At 43.2% G+C, this 17,423-nt stretch overlaps 1 protein-coding gene across 8 annotated transcripts in view; it reads left to right on the forward strand.

The window, feature by feature from the left end:
• Positions 1-13,589, forward strand: part of cpx (synaptic transmission protein complexin) — a 257,489-nt gene extending 243,900 nt beyond the window's left edge. For 7 of the 8 annotated variants that reach the window (XM_022809275.2, XM_022809276.2, XM_086990210.1 and 4 more), the window contains 3 exons: positions 6,925-7,091; positions 7,558-7,693; positions 7,952-13,589. In XM_022809275.2, coding sequence (XP_022665010.1) covers positions 6,925-7,091; positions 7,558-7,693; positions 7,952-8,025 — 377 coding nt within the window. In that variant the 3' untranslated portion in view covers positions 8,026-13,589. Of the gene's footprint in view, positions 1-3,734; positions 3,947-6,924; positions 7,092-7,557; positions 7,694-7,951 lie in introns of those variants that run through there. The other variant, XM_022809282.2, reaches the window with a different exon arrangement.
• The last annotated feature ends 3,834 nt before the right edge of the window (positions 13,590-17,423 follow it).

A 17,423-nucleotide genomic window follows, 5' to 3' on the forward strand; every position in this document is an offset into this window, starting at 1 on the left:
CGCTAAATGAGCTGAATTTTTATGCGACCTCTCTCGAGTTCATGAGCCGCCTCAAACCTTAGATTGGTCGAGTTTACCATTGAATAACGTGGAGGCAATTAACCAATTGGTAATGCTTTTAAACGACAGTCGAAGTTTGAAACGGAACCGATTTTAACACAGAAGAAGCCTACTGCTTTGGGGCACATCTGCATCATTGGAAAACCACACAACTAGTTACTTGTTATCCAGCAACAGTTGCAGAAGCGTCAGATTCTCAATAATGATCTGCCCTTGTGTCCTTCATACTTATTTCTTCGTCGAGTTGCTAGTAGTGATCCCGCCTTGGTCCTTGAGTCTTCTGTTCTACTTGTGTAAATCAGGACATCTGTTCTCGATAGTGCCTAAAAGTGTTGTTCAGCAAGAAACCCTTCACTTTTGATCAAGTCAATAATTGCTCATTTGCTATCGTCGACCCAACCACTCCAAACGGTCTAGTCGCAACACGAACGACAGTCCGCAGAGGACTTATATTAAAACGTTAGATAACGCGTTAATATATTTACTTAATGTGCACCTTTTGTCCCATTTGATTCAGTATGATCGTTCATATGATACTTTCATGCCGTTCCCAACGAAGCAGTCTAAGTATTCTTAGCAGGAGATTGCATGCTTATATGCGAGTGTGTCTCTACTTTATTCGAGTCATCTTCGAGGATGATTCGATGCATAGGGCAACGAATAGCCGTGTACTTGGTATATCTTTTCTGCACATTAAACTGAACTGGGCTTGACATAACTGACCCATTAATCTATGCTGTTGCTTCTGTATGCTATACGCGACTAGGTCTACAGGTAGACGATAGTTCGGTAGATAGACAGACACCTGGTGATTCCAGTATTAGTGAGATGACAAAACGGCAGTCGTTGGGAAACAAAGGACCGGACGGCATCAGACAGCGTTTTTGGCAGTCGTTCTCATTGCCCTAATTGGCTATCGGGTGCCAAAGAGAAGCGATGTCGAGAACATTAGAGACGCGTCAACAAATGCTATTTGAAGGTGACTGTAGCGTTGTTTTCAACCCCATCTGAAACCAGCTCCGTGGACGCGTGCTTCCGTGGAAAATGCTTAAATCCACCTTAGCTAAATAAATAGGCAAGGTATATTCAATGTCAGATACAAATATTTGGGTCCTTTAGTGGTCCTTGTGCTGGGACCTAATAATCAACTAAAACTTCATTTCTAGGTGGAGGCCGGCAAATCCCGACGCATGTGTAGAAATTAACTAGGTCCTTTTTGCACGGAAGCACTTCAGATCCTTTGTTATGGTTAAACCTTTACATATTGTTACAATAGATGCCCCAGCTGATTGCTCCTACCGGCTTTTCTATTAGTTATACGGGAACGTACTTATGTATGCATATAGGATTTAGTAAGCAGCGATACGGTAATTTCTCTTGCTACTAGGTATTATCCATCCACAGTGCGAAAATGGCGGGTGCGAGAAGGAGAACAAAGATGGTCTGATTAGTGGGCTCCCAATGCACGACTACGAGGCATTTAGCCGTCGTCGTCATCATCGTAAGGCCCTTCTAGCCTCGCAGTGACGGTCCCTAAATCTTTTTTGCATAAATTTTCGCGCCTTCTTTAGTATGGCAGCATCCTTCCGTCCGCCGGTCTGAGAAGCGGGTACACAAACACACATCGTATATACGAGCACTGCCTATGTTAGGGGGGCATTCAGCACGCTGCTACTACTGCAGCAGCAGCCCTTATGTCGAGTCGCTGTCGGAGAAAATCTATCATCTGCTCCGACCCTAGGTAAGGAGACACGGAAACACGCTGGAAAGAAAATTGAGACAACGACGAGAAGCGAGACATGCCAAAAGATGATGTTAACCGCGCAATACGACGTCTTTTTAAGACGAACAGTTCGGGGGCAGGACTTAAGTAAAGGACAAAATGGAAAAGCTTCTCGAAGCTAAAGTTAAGGCACGTATGTGTCGACTGTCAACGACTCAAAAGAAGATTATTTAAATCGCTGCGACGTTCATTTATAGTCGAATGCAAAGTCGGTGATGCAACACAACCATATTTCGATACATCTATATTACTACATATTATAGATAGTTCACCTTCAAGCGTATCAGTTTCACTATTGTTTAGTAGTAGATAACGTTTATATACGAAAGTGGCTGATTGAGTCGTATCTGATCGCAGTAGCCGCAGTAATCATTTGATGTGATCCTTCTCGACGGCATCCATGTGTGATGATACCGCAAAGGTCCATTTTGAACACGGCTGTTTGTAGCAATGGCAGTTGAAAGCTGAGTTGAAATGGAATAGAGTCTAGGTCGACCATACTGCTTGCCCAATAAATCAACGATGCTATCTTTGATATTATGTAAATAACACTATTTGATTAGGATTCCATATGGGCGGACATAATTGAATGGGAACGCTCCCTTTTTGAAAAAGCCATAATTACTCCTTTATTTCAGCTGCGTCATGTGTGTGCACATACAGGTATCCATGAGCAATTTATCTGAGCATATTATTGAAGTCGTAGTACTTTAACATCTTCCCTTTAACTATTACTATAACGCTAATCGGAATATATGCACGAAAGCGTGAACTCCGTGTATAAACCGTCGACATCATGTGAACTACGGCTATGTTGACAAATCAGCGCCGTTTGTTTTTCCAGAGAAGTACAGCGTTAGATCTGTGTATGTGTGTGTGTGTGTGTGTGTGTGTGTTTGTGTTTGCACCTTTGTGTGGCTGTGCGTAGCTGGGCAAGGGACCCTTCTGTTCCTTCCTTCTTCAGCAGTTAGCTGCTACTGCTGTTATGCCCCGCGACCTCGCTCCCGGGCGCAGAAAACGACTGTGGCGCCCCCACCCACCATTGTATCTTACCATTATTACTCTCTCCAGTCATCTATATATATAGATATATACATATATATATATATATATATATATATATATATATATATATATATATATATATCTGGAGAGAGTAATATTAATTGAACTAATTGAAAGTTGCAGCGAGTGAAAAATAGCTGAGTAGATTATAGGGCCGCTGAGCATGTTCACATTCACCCGCATCAAAGATTTTTGCCCGCGCTGCGACTGGCGCATGCGCGTTGCTCACCCCGCCACAAGTGGGCCCTGCTACTGCTGCTGCTTACGGCCTCTGTAGCAGAGCTCTGTGACTAAGGTCCACTGTTACTCGCGCCGCTGTTTCGTTAGCCGCTGTACGAACAGTCGAAGGCAGCAGTAGTGACAATAATAACAACAACAGTAATAGAAGTAGCGGTAACAGCAGCAGCAACGATATAGCACAACGACAACTAGCGCTGCTGTTCGACATCTCGTGTAATTCCGTGTTCTGGTTCTGACGACGTTCTTTCGCCGTCCGCCTCCACAATCGACGCATTGTCCTCAATGACGTTACCCTCTGAGAACCTCCAAGTGGCCGAGGGCTATTAAAATCCTCCAACAACGAAAGCAGCCCTCTCGTGAAGGTTTCGCAAACTCAGAAAAAGGGGAAAAAACTCTCGTCCCATCCGTGTTTTCGCGCCGTGGTTTGCTCGTAACTGGCTAGCTAGCCAGCCAGCCAGCCAGCCAGCCAGCCAGCCAGCCAGCCAGGCCGATCGCAATCAACCAACGACTGTTCATCCTGTCCGTCGTTCGTGATAGAGTTGGGAGTTCGTTCGTTCTGTTCACCGGAAGCGTGAGGTCGTATTATTAGACATACAGAGGCAGTGGTGTTCGTTGTTCTTCTTCTTCTTCTAGTCCCCTGCCCTGAACCAAGCGCCCGCCCACCCGTCCGTCCTCGTCCACCTGTCCGTCTGATCATTCGACCCAATGCTCTATTATTATTCGTTTGCTCATTTAATCATTCATCCGTTCGCCAACCCCCCGACCAGATGGACGTACTCGCTTCGCAAGTTTGTAATCGTGAGTCGACTCTCTCCTTGTGTTTATCGATCCCATTGTGGCGTTTCAAATTGTTGACAGATACGCAACCACCATAGTCACCGAGTGTCTAATTAATCCGCCTCATCCTAAACGCGTCCTATCCAAATCCGATGCGAACCCAATCTGTCATAAATCGCTGATTGTTTCAACCTTCAACCTCCAACATTAAACAGCCAGTCCTCATCAGCCCAATCCTTTGACTACAACGAATAATCGTTTAACTCTGATCGTAACTGCTAGCATCAACAATGCTGAGCAATCCGTCGTTGTCGATCAACTGACAGAGGGAAAATAATTGGCACACTGACTGATTATAGCCAACTAACTATTGATTACCGTATCGTGGCCAAGAAGGATTACCTCTTCAGCCAATACAGTCTTCGCTGCCTCCTTTTGACTGCGGTCTCGTTCGTGTGGCCTTATTCGTTCGCTGATTCGAAACAATTCCGTCTTCCTATTCTATCATCATCGCCATCACCATCATCATCATCATCATCATCATCATCATCATCATCGAAACTCGCATGCGTCCCGCTGGCCTCCGGAGTCACTGTGTCTGCCAGGCGCAGGACAGTAGACACGCGGTAGGCAAAGCGCCGTTGCTGCTGGTCATAGCTCCACTGCTACTACTGTTGCCGTTCCCCGCCCCACCACCGTTGTCAACTATGCTGACGGGTGGCCCGCCAGCGCTCAGGTCGACGCCGGTCGCGCACCCTCTGCGCTTTCTTTCGCATGTGACCTTTGCTGTGGAAGCAATCCCAACTCATCCAAAACGTTTTCAATGCCCCCGGGACCTCTGGCTCCCCCTAAGTCTAACCTGGACCGACGTAGCCTCCGAGCATGTTTAATTAGCTGGTAAGCGTCACGACGTAACTACACACAGTAGCAGATGCACGAACACTGTTAAACAGACATTTGACCAACAATCAGCAGGCGGTCAGCCTCGCGATCAATCAAATAACAGTCGCCGACCTTCATGTATCTATTTTTAGAAAAGCAAGTCCGACACTAGCCGGCCACTAAGCAAGCATAAGTCATTGCATATCCACCCACCCAGCTAACTTATCGATCTGTTCGCTCATTGATTTACCCATTCATTTACCCACCTGCAATTATGTGTCGATCGTAGCCCGACAAGAAGAGCTCGTCTTAAGCGTTTCTGGCCCACCCATTCTTCCTAATAAATTATTGCCTAAAGCATTCAATTTCGTTCTATTCTAGCGAGAGTGAACAATCGCAGACTGCTTCGCGAGCTAACACACCTGTACATGCATATATTTGTTACGATATATATATATATATATATATACGTGAAAGCAATACCCCCACCCCCCATTCCTTCTGAAGTGAGAGGTGACAAAGTAACGGAAGCGCCGAATGCGAAATGGGATCGAATGCTCATCAAAGACAGGAACATAGGAGTCATGTTTATGAATAAAACGCTATCGTTTGTGACTAGAAAGGGACACGAACACAGGCTGTGACCGAGGACGAAGAGTAAAAGTCAACTAGATTAGATAGAATCCTGATAGAATACGTCATCATTTAATAATAGTAACGTACTATCTAGTTAGTAGGAAACATAACCGCTTTCTTTTGTGGCCTTTACAATGACGCCGTATATTTTGCTGTCGCTGATGGCGTCATCGCAATTAGTGGCCTCTGTTCCGAGTTGAAAGTTGGCCGTGCCTTGTCCTGATTTAGCAAGGCCTTGAGGAAGCTAATTTTTGGTTTATTATAGCTATCCCGATGCGGGATAGCTGCGGTTACGTTGAAGTCAAGTCTGATAGGAATCGGACGCTGTTCTTCCGTCCGTTATCTCAATAGACTATTTGGTCTTGTTTAAGATGGATCTTACATGATTTCTTCCGTGAATTATCGGTTCTTCTGTTGAGCTACATGTATAAATCGTATCGTAACCACTTTCATATTGCCAAAACACACTGCGCATTACCTATCAAATGGTCAACGATATTTATGATACCCGTTCGCGTGTCTAGCCAATAGACGTCTTTGCCTGCGAGGTACTTATTGGTATGTAAATGTATTCGAATATAACATACGAGTAATGTGGCTCACGTTATTAAATGGCGGAATACAAGATTCAGCAGTTATTAAAGATCGATCGTCAACCCATAGCAGAACAGTAGCGTAATGCCGTTTACATGGATGGGCATATACCTCCAGCAGACTGACGTATTTTCGGATTGAATCAGATCGCAAATGGATGAACACAACGAAGCAGCAGTAACACATGCTTTCGTTATATTTGTGGCCTTAATGTAGGTCTGGGCAAGGGGCTGTTACTGCAATTATCACCAACGACGGGTGGCTTTTCTTATTGGATCTTATGATCTTACACAACAAGTAGGCGGCGGCGGCGGCGGCGGCGGCGGCGGCGGAAGCGGCAGCATCCGTTTCCCTTGTCCTTCCATTCCAACTTAGCCGCCATTATCGCTCTTGCCGCAGTAAAGCCAATGCTATCAAACACGCACACAAGCGTACTATAGAAATATTTGGAGCCAGCTACTGATGAACTGTCTAACGATCAATGACGATATACAATGCGTGCAGTATATTCTCCCTGTACATACAGCTTATTTTTTAGAACACCCCTGTCCAAGGCAGTATTGAATAAGAGTACCACGCCAAGAAAAACAAGCTACATTAGCTTACAATGTAGTTTGTTATTCTGGTAATTAACATGTACAATCAGAAGCGATACGAGCCGTGATCGTAACCCAAGCGATCTTCCCATTTCTTCTCTAGGATATAATATAACACGCTTAGCTGTGTTATATTATATACCAGCTAAGTGAACAGAATATACTCAATGCGATTATCTTAAAAGTTAGTTTTATATTATCGTAATATACGAGCGGAACAATATTTGCCTTATAACCGGACAGCCACAAACGGCTAACCAGAAAATGCCGCTCGTCTTTTTTACCTAATAGGGCAAATCGGAGGGGAGGGCGAGACCTCAGCTGAAGACAAGGAGGCAGAGGCCGAGGCTGAGGCCGAGCGATTGGAAGCTCTTCGTGAGGCCGAGGACCGCCGCAAAGAGAAGCACCGCAAAATGGAGGAGGAACGCGAAAGGATGCGTCAGGGCATCCGGGACAAGGTACCGAATTCAATTAATTTCACGGCTTAGTTTTTCATGAGGTTAAAACAGTGAGTAAGTCAAACGATTGCATCCATTGATTAAAAACAAGTAAAATATTATACAACTTTAGGTTAATCAATAACTAAGTGGCACCCATCTACACACATATAGGTAAAACTGCTTGTTCTCTTCTTTCAGCACTCTCCGGACTTTGGTCTGTCGATCTCCAAACTACGTTAAAATACATAAACATTCACTAAACTTCTGGAAACCATTTGTGTTTTAGCTCTACTCGAACATCGATTGTCAAGGAACGAATGTGTAAAATGTGGGATTTCACATTTTTATCATAGGCTCTATTAAAAACCGCAAAATGTTGAAACTTTATATGACTGTATGCTGAACACATTCAGCACCTATAGACACGATGTAATTTGGAGTGTCGTTATAATTTAGTCTATGCAATCTATCGATTCCTTTTCAGTACGGAATCAAGAAGAAGGAGGAGATCAAGCTTGAACCCGAAGAAGATATGGGACCTGCTGGACTGAATCGACGAAAAAAAACTCCCGAAGAAATTGCCGCAGAAAACGAAGCAGCTGAACAGGACGAGCTGACCAGTAAGAATCGCTCATATCCATTGTGGCCCTTGTGCTCTAGACACAGCCCCAAGCAACTGGAACATAGAATCAATGATCTTCAAAATGCTCAATCAATTGAACACTGATTGTCCAAATCGATCGTTTTAACGATATTTTTTTGTACACGATTTGAATTTAGACGCATTTTAAACTCTACGATATCCTCACTTTGTTCGTTAAACTCGTTCGTCATCTAATAATAATAATAATAATGATAATCGATATTTTCGCTTGCAGAGCTCAAGAACACCATCGAAACGCAAGTGAGCGAGCTAAAGACGACAATAGAGGGGAAGTGTAGCTTACAATAGATTACTGCCTCTGCCTTGCACGTAGATCGCCTGTTCGGAGGCCTTATAGTGCATGACGAACAGTGCAATTCCAGGCAAATGCAGCCGCAACAGAAGCAACCAAGTACTTATAAATAAATAAGAAAAAAGGAACAAGCTATCCATTACCGTCAAATAAACACGAAATCAACACTATTGCCGCCTGCTCGCCAACTCGTCTGCTTGGAACCTCAACTTATCTAAAATTATTCACCGGCAAACCATCGCCATCGGCGCCGTCACACGAAAATACATGGACAGCAAATAACCTTAAAAACCACTAAGTTGTTGTTCCCACACGCAAAAAATAAATTCAAGTCAATTTATAGCCATAGCGAAACGATCGCCGAGTGAGTTAGCTCGTGTATGGGATGCAGATCGAAACGGAAAGCCCGCTAACGTACGCATATAGCAATCAGAAACAAAAAAACCGTAGGGAATTATGACTATGAAGCAGTAGTGACGAACAGCTAAATAGAAAAAAAGCATAAAAGCAAAGCAAGAAAGATTGGCGGCTCCGGACGAAAGTACCGTCAAGCAAGCCGTTTGTGACCGATTAGCTCGACGACATCACTCTGATGAGGACCTATGGTGCTGAAAAGCTAATATGAGATGAAACTATGACAAGGTTTAATTGTAGCTCACGAAACAATTCGCAGAGTAGTCGCGACGATATCTCAATCGATTACTAGCTACGTGTTTGTGTATTGAGTCCTCTTTCATCATATATCATGGCGCTCGCTCATACCGTAGCAGCAGAAGAGTAATGCAAGCAGATAGATGAAGATTCATAAACTGCTGCTGGTGCGGCTATGACAAGAGAACAGATCAGCAGAAGCAGACAAGCTTTCTTGCTCCTTGAAAAAAAATCATTAGGATACTGCACTAGCAGCATCCGGAGGAGTTAGCGATCTCGAGAAATATCAGGCCTCAAAAGAGTAGGACAGTCACATCTGTTCGTGGAGGCCCTGACACTATTCAGGTAAACGCAGAAGAATTCTGCACAGCCGTAGCGAAGATATATCATCTATTCTAGCGTACGAAGTCATGAAGTACCTATGGTTCGAAATGCTTTGACTATTGATTGTGCTCATTGATTTTATAGAACTGGTTAATGAAGAGGAAACTATCGCCACCCAGTAGTAATCACTAGTCCAATAGTATAAATAGAATCATGATGAACAAAAGTCATTGTATTATTAACGACGAGTATTTCAAAGAGAGCCACAGTAAGGTTCACAAGCTTCTAACAAAAAGAATGAACAGAGGGAGCTGGAGTTGAAGCAGCTGAAACTACTATTGACAGAGACATTATTATTGCTACTATGAATAATACAAGGAAACAACAGCCGCTGCAGCAGTAGCAGCAAACAAGGTAAAAGCTCTTTATAATAAAATGAATATCAAGGGCAGTCATGATACTGCTGCTGCTGCTGCTGTTGCTGATGCCGAGGGCGATGATGAGGTTTCAGTGATGACCAAACGGCCACACCGTTCCATTCACATTCGTGATAACAAATTATAATGATGATGACACGTAATCTGATGGCGACGTCGTCGTCGTCGTCGCCATCCTGTCGTCGGAACAGAAGGCTGTCCTTGATTCAAGCGGTTAGATCCTGATATCTTCAGCTCACATGCAATGGGCCAAATTGCGGCAGCGGGATCACTTACTCGGCTTATCGTTAGTAGTCGTTATTATGGAGTTAACAGAATAAGTATACAATATTTACATGACTCAGAACGATGTGAGGAAACGTTGAGAAGGCCTTCTACTTGCGCGAAAGCTGTACCGGCCTCCCGCTATTCTTAGAAGAGCCTCAATGCCTCTCATCCGATTGACAGCCCTCTTCCTCATGTTACAGACAGGGGATGGCTAGTTAGATGGAAGGCGGCCGGTGGTACTCCGTAGTGCTCACTTCACAAAAAAGTAGAGCGCTTTCAGCGCCCTCCTTCGACCGTCAAAAGATCCTATTGACGCTACCGATCCCCATCTGCCCGTTTCTCTCTCGGCACTAGCGACACCTTCGTCCACGTTCTAATCCTATGCTATATAAAATTTACAAAATTCGTTCTATTTCTGCATTCCAGACCGTGCTTCCGCTTTGTGTTCAAGTTCTGCTTAAGTAAATAAAGTAAATAAGTTCTTATTTAAGGTGCAACGTGGTATTTTCGAATCATTTGTATATCTTTATATAACTATTTCGTGATTATATGTTGTGTATACGCTAACAAACGATTGTCGCTTGCCGCGTGAGTCAGGTGTTGCTTCTCAGCCTTCACCTTCTGTGCCCTCACTCAGTGGTTCGAGTTCAACTCAATCTTTTTCGAGCATGAGGGACGTCAAAAGCTAATACTTTTCCGACGCCTTTCTTCTTACTAATCCCTACGGTCGGGGGACAGGCGACGCTGATGTAGATTTCCAGTCTGCTCTACTACTCTGAATATGCCTACCGCTCTATAAAGAGAAAACTAACATACAATCGACAATAACAACAACAACAACAACAACAACAACCGCAACAACGACGATGATGATGACGACGACGTCAACAACAATAACAATGACATCCGGCACTGTTCACAAATACACACAATTATCTAAGAAAAAAAAATATAGCGTAACTACTATAGCAACATTTAATCAGTCAATTCAACAAACAAGCAACTAACAACCAATAGAAAAGCTTCAGAAAATAGTGTAACATCGCAGCTGAAGTGTACACTACAATTTTCGTCCATAGGACAGCAGTTACAGGCAATAACCCCTTGGGAAAATGGAGTGGACCTTAGAACAAAAATAAGTATTATCGGCGTTAGCAGGAAAAAACATCTCGACGAACCGCCGAGCGCCCGTTGAATGTCTGTCATCGATTCCGGGCAGGCTAAAAGCTGTTCGAGCTGGAACAGCTCGCAGACAAGTTAACCTCTTTCTCTAAGCAAAATATGCTTGTGAGGTCACAAATGAAGCGAAGAAAAAGAAAGGGTTGAGAGAGATCGAGGCTAGGCTATAGGCTAAATAGACTGATCGGTTCTTATGGATTGATTGAAATTGATAGGTCTATTGACCTGTTACTGACTAAAGAATGTTTTAAACTAGTTAATAAAAGTAAGCAAAACAAAAAAAAAAAGAGCTAGTCAATGAGTCAGTTTAATGCCGTATGATGACTAATCACGGTCATGACTAACAACATTAAAGCGAAATGTTGTTGACTACGGAAGCGTGATCGGCCACACAGTGGTTGATTCAAAAGACATGATGAAAGCTAACGTGCTAATTACTACTGAAGATGACGGCGGCAACGTTGACTGATGGAAGAGAAGGATGACGAACACGCTTATGGCAACGACAGGATGTCGCATTCGTCCAAGATGGCCACCCGCTTCTGCATGTGTGTGTGTCATTCATTGATGGCACGACATAAGTTTAGCTGGACTGTCCCGTGATAGCGCAGTGTTTACCTGCTAAACATAGGGGCATATGCGGCGGTGTGGGTTTGAATCCGTGCTGGAAGGGGCCAGCCGTCTGAAGTAAAGACCTATATACCGAACGTAAAAGACGAGAAACATTTCTATGTTAGGCTAGATTGGCTCAAACGATCAGCAATCGTTCAGACAGACAAACTGTATGTACTTCTACTACGATCATTAGCAGTAATACTACTATTATTACTACCACTATTAATAAAATATTGCTATTATGACTACAATTGTTACTATATTTCAGACATAACGATACACATCATCATAATCAATAGTATCGTACATGATACTTTCATGAAGGACGCCTTCTGAAGCCTTGAAGCTTCCGAGCCGCCTCAAAAAATAGCAACAGTATTATCAATAATATTCATACGACTAATACCAGTAATGTGCTACGCTAGAATATCTGATGGCGGAGAGAATGAAGCCGATGCTGTTTATGATGATGATGATGATATCGGTCGCAGTCCTGGTCTGTTTGCGGTATGGAGGGGCTCCGCCGGACGGTGTCTACCACCCTCTGGCCGGCGGACCGCGTCCAGTCGCCGATTGCTGGTTGCCCTTTGCCGATCGCGGCTTTGCCCTTGTTTCGCCTGAAGCAAAAAGAAACGGGTCGACGTTTTATTGGAAACTAACTTCATATGATATGACGACGACGACGACGACGATGATGATGATGATGATTGTTATTATTATTTAGCTAATATGCAATACAACATACCCTAATAAAACTATATTGTGACTTAAATATTCAGCCAATCCAGTCACTAAACAAACACTACCTTTACAGTAATAACAACTACGATCTCTTGATAGTACATACAAAACGAAGACAAGATATCAATACCATTTAAAAAACGATATCAGCGCACTTATAGTTTGATAAATATTAATGGCTATACAAACATCCCCCGATCCACAACAACAGTAACAGCGTAACAATGGCCATAACAACAATATAAATACAATAAAAACAACACACGCTCACGCGCGCACGCACACACACACACACGTACACACACACACACACACGTTATACAGCACGTAAAAACAACACTGAAATTCAAAAATGTTACTACATGCATGCAAAAAAGTGAATACCGAAATTATCCACCGTACGATAAACAAATGAGACGAGGTAGATATTTTTGATGGTTTTTTCACCTCATATATATATATATATACAATTGCTTAATTATTATTTTAATTGTACTCCTTCATTCTTCGTAAGCAATGATATGGATCCTTATTTAATGGTCACACTTGCTTGGTTAAGTGTTCATGGAAGAGGAAGAAAGTAAGAGAGGATGAGAGACGTTCGCTCGTATCATATCGCTTTGGTGGTAGGCCGCGATTAATCATGTGACGAACGTAACAAATCTCACGAGAACTGACCCCTCTTAAGGCGGTGAGCCAGCTCTGACCGATGCCAATCGTAAAGGATATAAAAAAAAAAAAAAATTTCAACAATTTTATGGCTCACCGCGCCGATAATAATAACAATAATACTGCAATTGTACTAATATCAGCTTCTGACCTACGAACTAATTTAATTCATTAAAAAGGGTCATTAATTAAAATCGTTTTGTTATAAGGAACAAAACGATTAAAGAAACTTTCTACTGTTACCATACGCGGCAAATGAGCGGACTTCGGCGCTTGGCTCCCCTTTGCCTAGGGCTACACGTAGCAAACTGATTCATTTTCATCTGATTGCTCTCGTACCTTAGCGGCGATGGGTGCCGACCGCCGAAGCGGTCACCGAACCTAGACGTTTCCCAGTTATTTAGAGAAACATTCAACAATGATAACAGCAGAAACAATAAAGTGTGTCTATACATAAACGTTGAACGAAGCGGAACAAGCGAAAAGAGGATAACGAAAGGGCACCACAACAACAACAACAACAACAACAGCAGCAGCATCGATTACATTGAGGTACTAACCAAGAAGACAAAATTTTTATAGGTCACCTACAATTCACTTCGCTTCAATAAAATAGCAGATGACATATGTATCTCGATTGACAATAGCCGCCCTTCCCCCCACCCCACCCCACCCCACCCCACCCCACCCCCCAGATCAGATGGCGCGGAAGGCATTGAGAGTTTCCGACTGGAGATTTACAGCGGGGTTCCAAATGGCACATATAAATGTGTTTCAGTGCTTTTGAACATTATTAATCTTATGATGATAGGAACGATAAGAGTAGTTAGTGACCACAATTAATGGTGCAATGGCGCAGTACGTATTTTGCTCTCACAATGTTGATTTTGCTAACTCTTTTAACGGACATCGACGTTATAAATACGACAACCATGATGGTGGTGGTGATGATGGTGGTGACTATGGAACTGGTGGTAAAACACCACAGTTTCCACACTGATCCAATTTGGGCCACCGGCGATGGCGATGGAGATAATAACGATTATGATAAACTATATGACTAGTAATATCATGACCTGACATTACAGCGGAGTTTCGACAACGGACGCTTTTTACGTCAAGAGATTGCCAATAAAACGTTTACCTATCTTGCATCTCAAGAATGGGTCGCTTCTAAGTAACGACACCCAAGACAGTAAACTATTGATCATCAAGACAGAAACAAAAAGGCGTGGGATTTGTTATTATGCGATGACGATGATGATGATGATGATGATGACGATGATGGTGATGATGATGACGATGACGATGATGATGATGATGATGATGATGATGACGATGATGATGATGATGACGATGATGATGACGAAAATCCAGACGACAGAACGAATAACAACGATTTCAATGAGACTTAGAACATTCTTATGATCACTGTTACAATTAAAACGTTGGTGACAATACGACTGATCGTTTTCTGAGTTTGTACAGATAAAACTCGTTGAATAGATCGCTTTCCCTGAGGTATATATGTTGGTCAGCTTGGAAGGCAACATGGATCTTGAAGAAAGCGATGCCCAAGCTCGATACTTGTGTAGATAGAATATAGCCATGCGCCACAATAGGCTAAGGCCAACAGTAGCGGTAGCAGCAGCAGCAGCAGCAGCAGCAGCATCAAATCTAGAGAGACGTGAAAGCCACACAGATAATTGCTGCGAGAGAAACGACGTGAAAGAGTTATTCGGCATCGTATTATTAAATCAGAGCGACAAACGATACGTGATGTATCCTTTGAAAACTAAAATCCTTTGTCACATGCACGGAAACACAAGCAAAATTAAGTGGTTCTACTGGATGTTCTATTGGACATACAAGCAATAAACACGAAATGCACCTACAAAAACTACCCATTTGGCAATAGTCATAGGGATTTTTTTATATGTATATATAGACAGACACATGCAGTTGTGCTTCTACCAGTGGTGATAGTATCGTCAAAAAAGTAGTCCTATTATAGAAGGGTGGAGCATTACACCAATGGGCTGTCTTCTCTTGCTGGGCTAAGAATTGTAGGCAGTTGCTGTATCGGATAGTCTGCTTATTTCTTTGTTATCGATGCTAGCGACCATGACGATTCAATTGCAGCAGACTCGTCATTACGCAATCGCCTATCGTCCATCAGGTTATTGGCGCTCGTGAAGTAATGATAGGCCCTCATTAGGGACAAAGTTACTTGGGAGACATGGTTTTGTCAGTCAAAAGCGACATGTCGACCTAGGTATTGCCGAAGGCATAAACCGTACGTCTTAGGGTACAACCATAACGAATCTATTAGATAATGTTACTCTGCTGCTATAGTCCGAAAGTCGTACTTTTATTAACTCTTGCCAGCTGTCCTGGACTCAACAAGCCATAATAGTCCTCAGAAAAAATCAGTAGCATTATTATCGAGTACACCTGGCTGGATTTATTTGCTTTGCCTGCGCTGTGTACCAATTTTTAGCACGCTTAATGCAGACTAGCTAACAAAAATCTGCCACATTGTCCTTAAAGAGAGAGAGAGAGAGAAAGCAAGCGAAGGGGGATCTTTAGCAAGGACAGTATAAAGACTACGGTCTAAGATTTCTCACGGTCCCCACCATGTAATATACGTCAGATAGTTCATTCGTCTGAAGGCTGAAGCAGACTCATATCTGCTGCGGGGTCGATTTGGAGATTGGTATTATTCTTGCAGTTGTCTGTTTTTCTACTGTTGGCTTCTACTGCTGCTGCTGCTGCTGGTCTTGTCGGGCAACCAAATCCGAATTCGTTTGGTCCAGACAGCGTCGGCAGACGAGTTTAGAGGCACTCGGAGGCCACGCGCCACTATGCATAACAAAGGTGGCCTACTCATGGGCTGACAATACGACTATAATGCGGTTTGCCTAAATGTGTGTTCGTTTTGCTATTTTTCTATTATTATTATTTATTACCTTCAGTATTGATGGTGGTTATATTGATTTTCGTAGTAATGCCTGCACTTGGACGCTTGGCTGGCGGTTGGTTAAATGAAGTCGGCTGTACGTAGGTACACGTTTTGTTGTATCTGACACATCTTTTTATGCTGTTAGGGGTGTTAATAGCACTGATCGCTCGATTCTAGGCGGGGCCGTTGGGCTGCTGAGGATCTGGCTGCTGGCTTTATAATATTGGGCAGGAGCTGAAAATCAGGGGGATTTGAAAGAAAGTATTGCGCAATAGATCTGCAGCGTTGGTGCAATGATGATGGTAAGTTGGGTCTATAAACGAAGTTGGGACTATAAACGAAAATGGTAGAATAAGGTCGAAAACACCTATTAATGGGGCGGCTAACGATACCAAAGCTCTCCAATTTAGGACATGGGAGCCATGTCGACTAGATCATTGGGAAAGCTATTATTACGACGGTTGGGACAGGTGATTACATTCGCAGGAGTCAAGGAGAATAGGTTTCGTAGAACTGGGCGATACACCGGGAGACAGAAAACGAACCTGCTTATAAACGGTATTTGTGGGCTCGCAGCAATACGTTGTGAGGGGATAAAGCGGGGGGTGATTGCAACATAACAAAATGCTATTGATCGCTTTCCTGCTCAATTAAACTTTATTTAGAGACACTTAGAAAATACTCACAGCTGCTGTGGTTGTATGATAACCGCGTCGTTGTATAGACCTTTGTTGAAGGGGCGCTCAGGGAGCGGCCGGGACGACACTAACAATACAATCATTTACAAAACATCAACGGAGTAATGATAATGCTTGTACGCAACAAAGCAACGGCTGTCAGCAACAAACGCAATGTGAGTGATAGCAGCTACTGATTTCGCTTCCATGTCGTCGTCGCGGGGTGAACTAAAACAGTACAACATACACTATGGGAGCATAGAAATAAGCTTTTGTTTGGTAATTTTCGAGCTATTTATTTATGCTATAATGTGTCGCACTATTGACCCCCCAATATTGTTGCCTTCCTCGACTGAACTCAACGAGTCATCAGATGCTTTTAGTAGCCTTTCGTCAATTCGTTTCCGTTTCGATTGCTCTGCACTACCTGTGTCGACCATGAACCGAATAATAATAGTTAGAAGTAGATCATTAGAACGACAGAAGGGTCAGCTATACGTCCTAAAATTAACGTGTCCAAACATGATCGTTTGCGGTAGAAAGATGGGACAGATTGGGTAGACCAGTTGATTATTGTCGATTCTGAATTCTGGGACAGCCGATCAAGATAGTAGTCTCTAATCCCTGAGCTCAAGGCGAAAGCTCGGTTCGGGACGGATCACGACGGACCGGTGTGAAGGAGACGCTAGTCAACGGAGCAAGATAGTATCGAGTAATGAACTTTAGATGAAGTGGGGATCATATTTTTATTATGTAAATAGCACACCCCAGCAGTACACGCACACATTCTTATGCCTCTTGGGTTTGAGTGCGTTGTTATAGTTTCATCGACTCATAACTATAGTCGACTGTCTTCTTCACTAGTTGTCGCC

This window comes from Varroa destructor, unplaced genomic scaffold (genome assembly GCF_002443255.2).
Source record: "Varroa destructor unplaced genomic scaffold, Vdes_3.0 BEIS01000005.1, whole genome shotgun sequence".
NCBI classification, from domain to species: Eukaryota; Metazoa; Arthropoda; class Arachnida; order Mesostigmata; family Varroidae; genus Varroa; species Varroa destructor.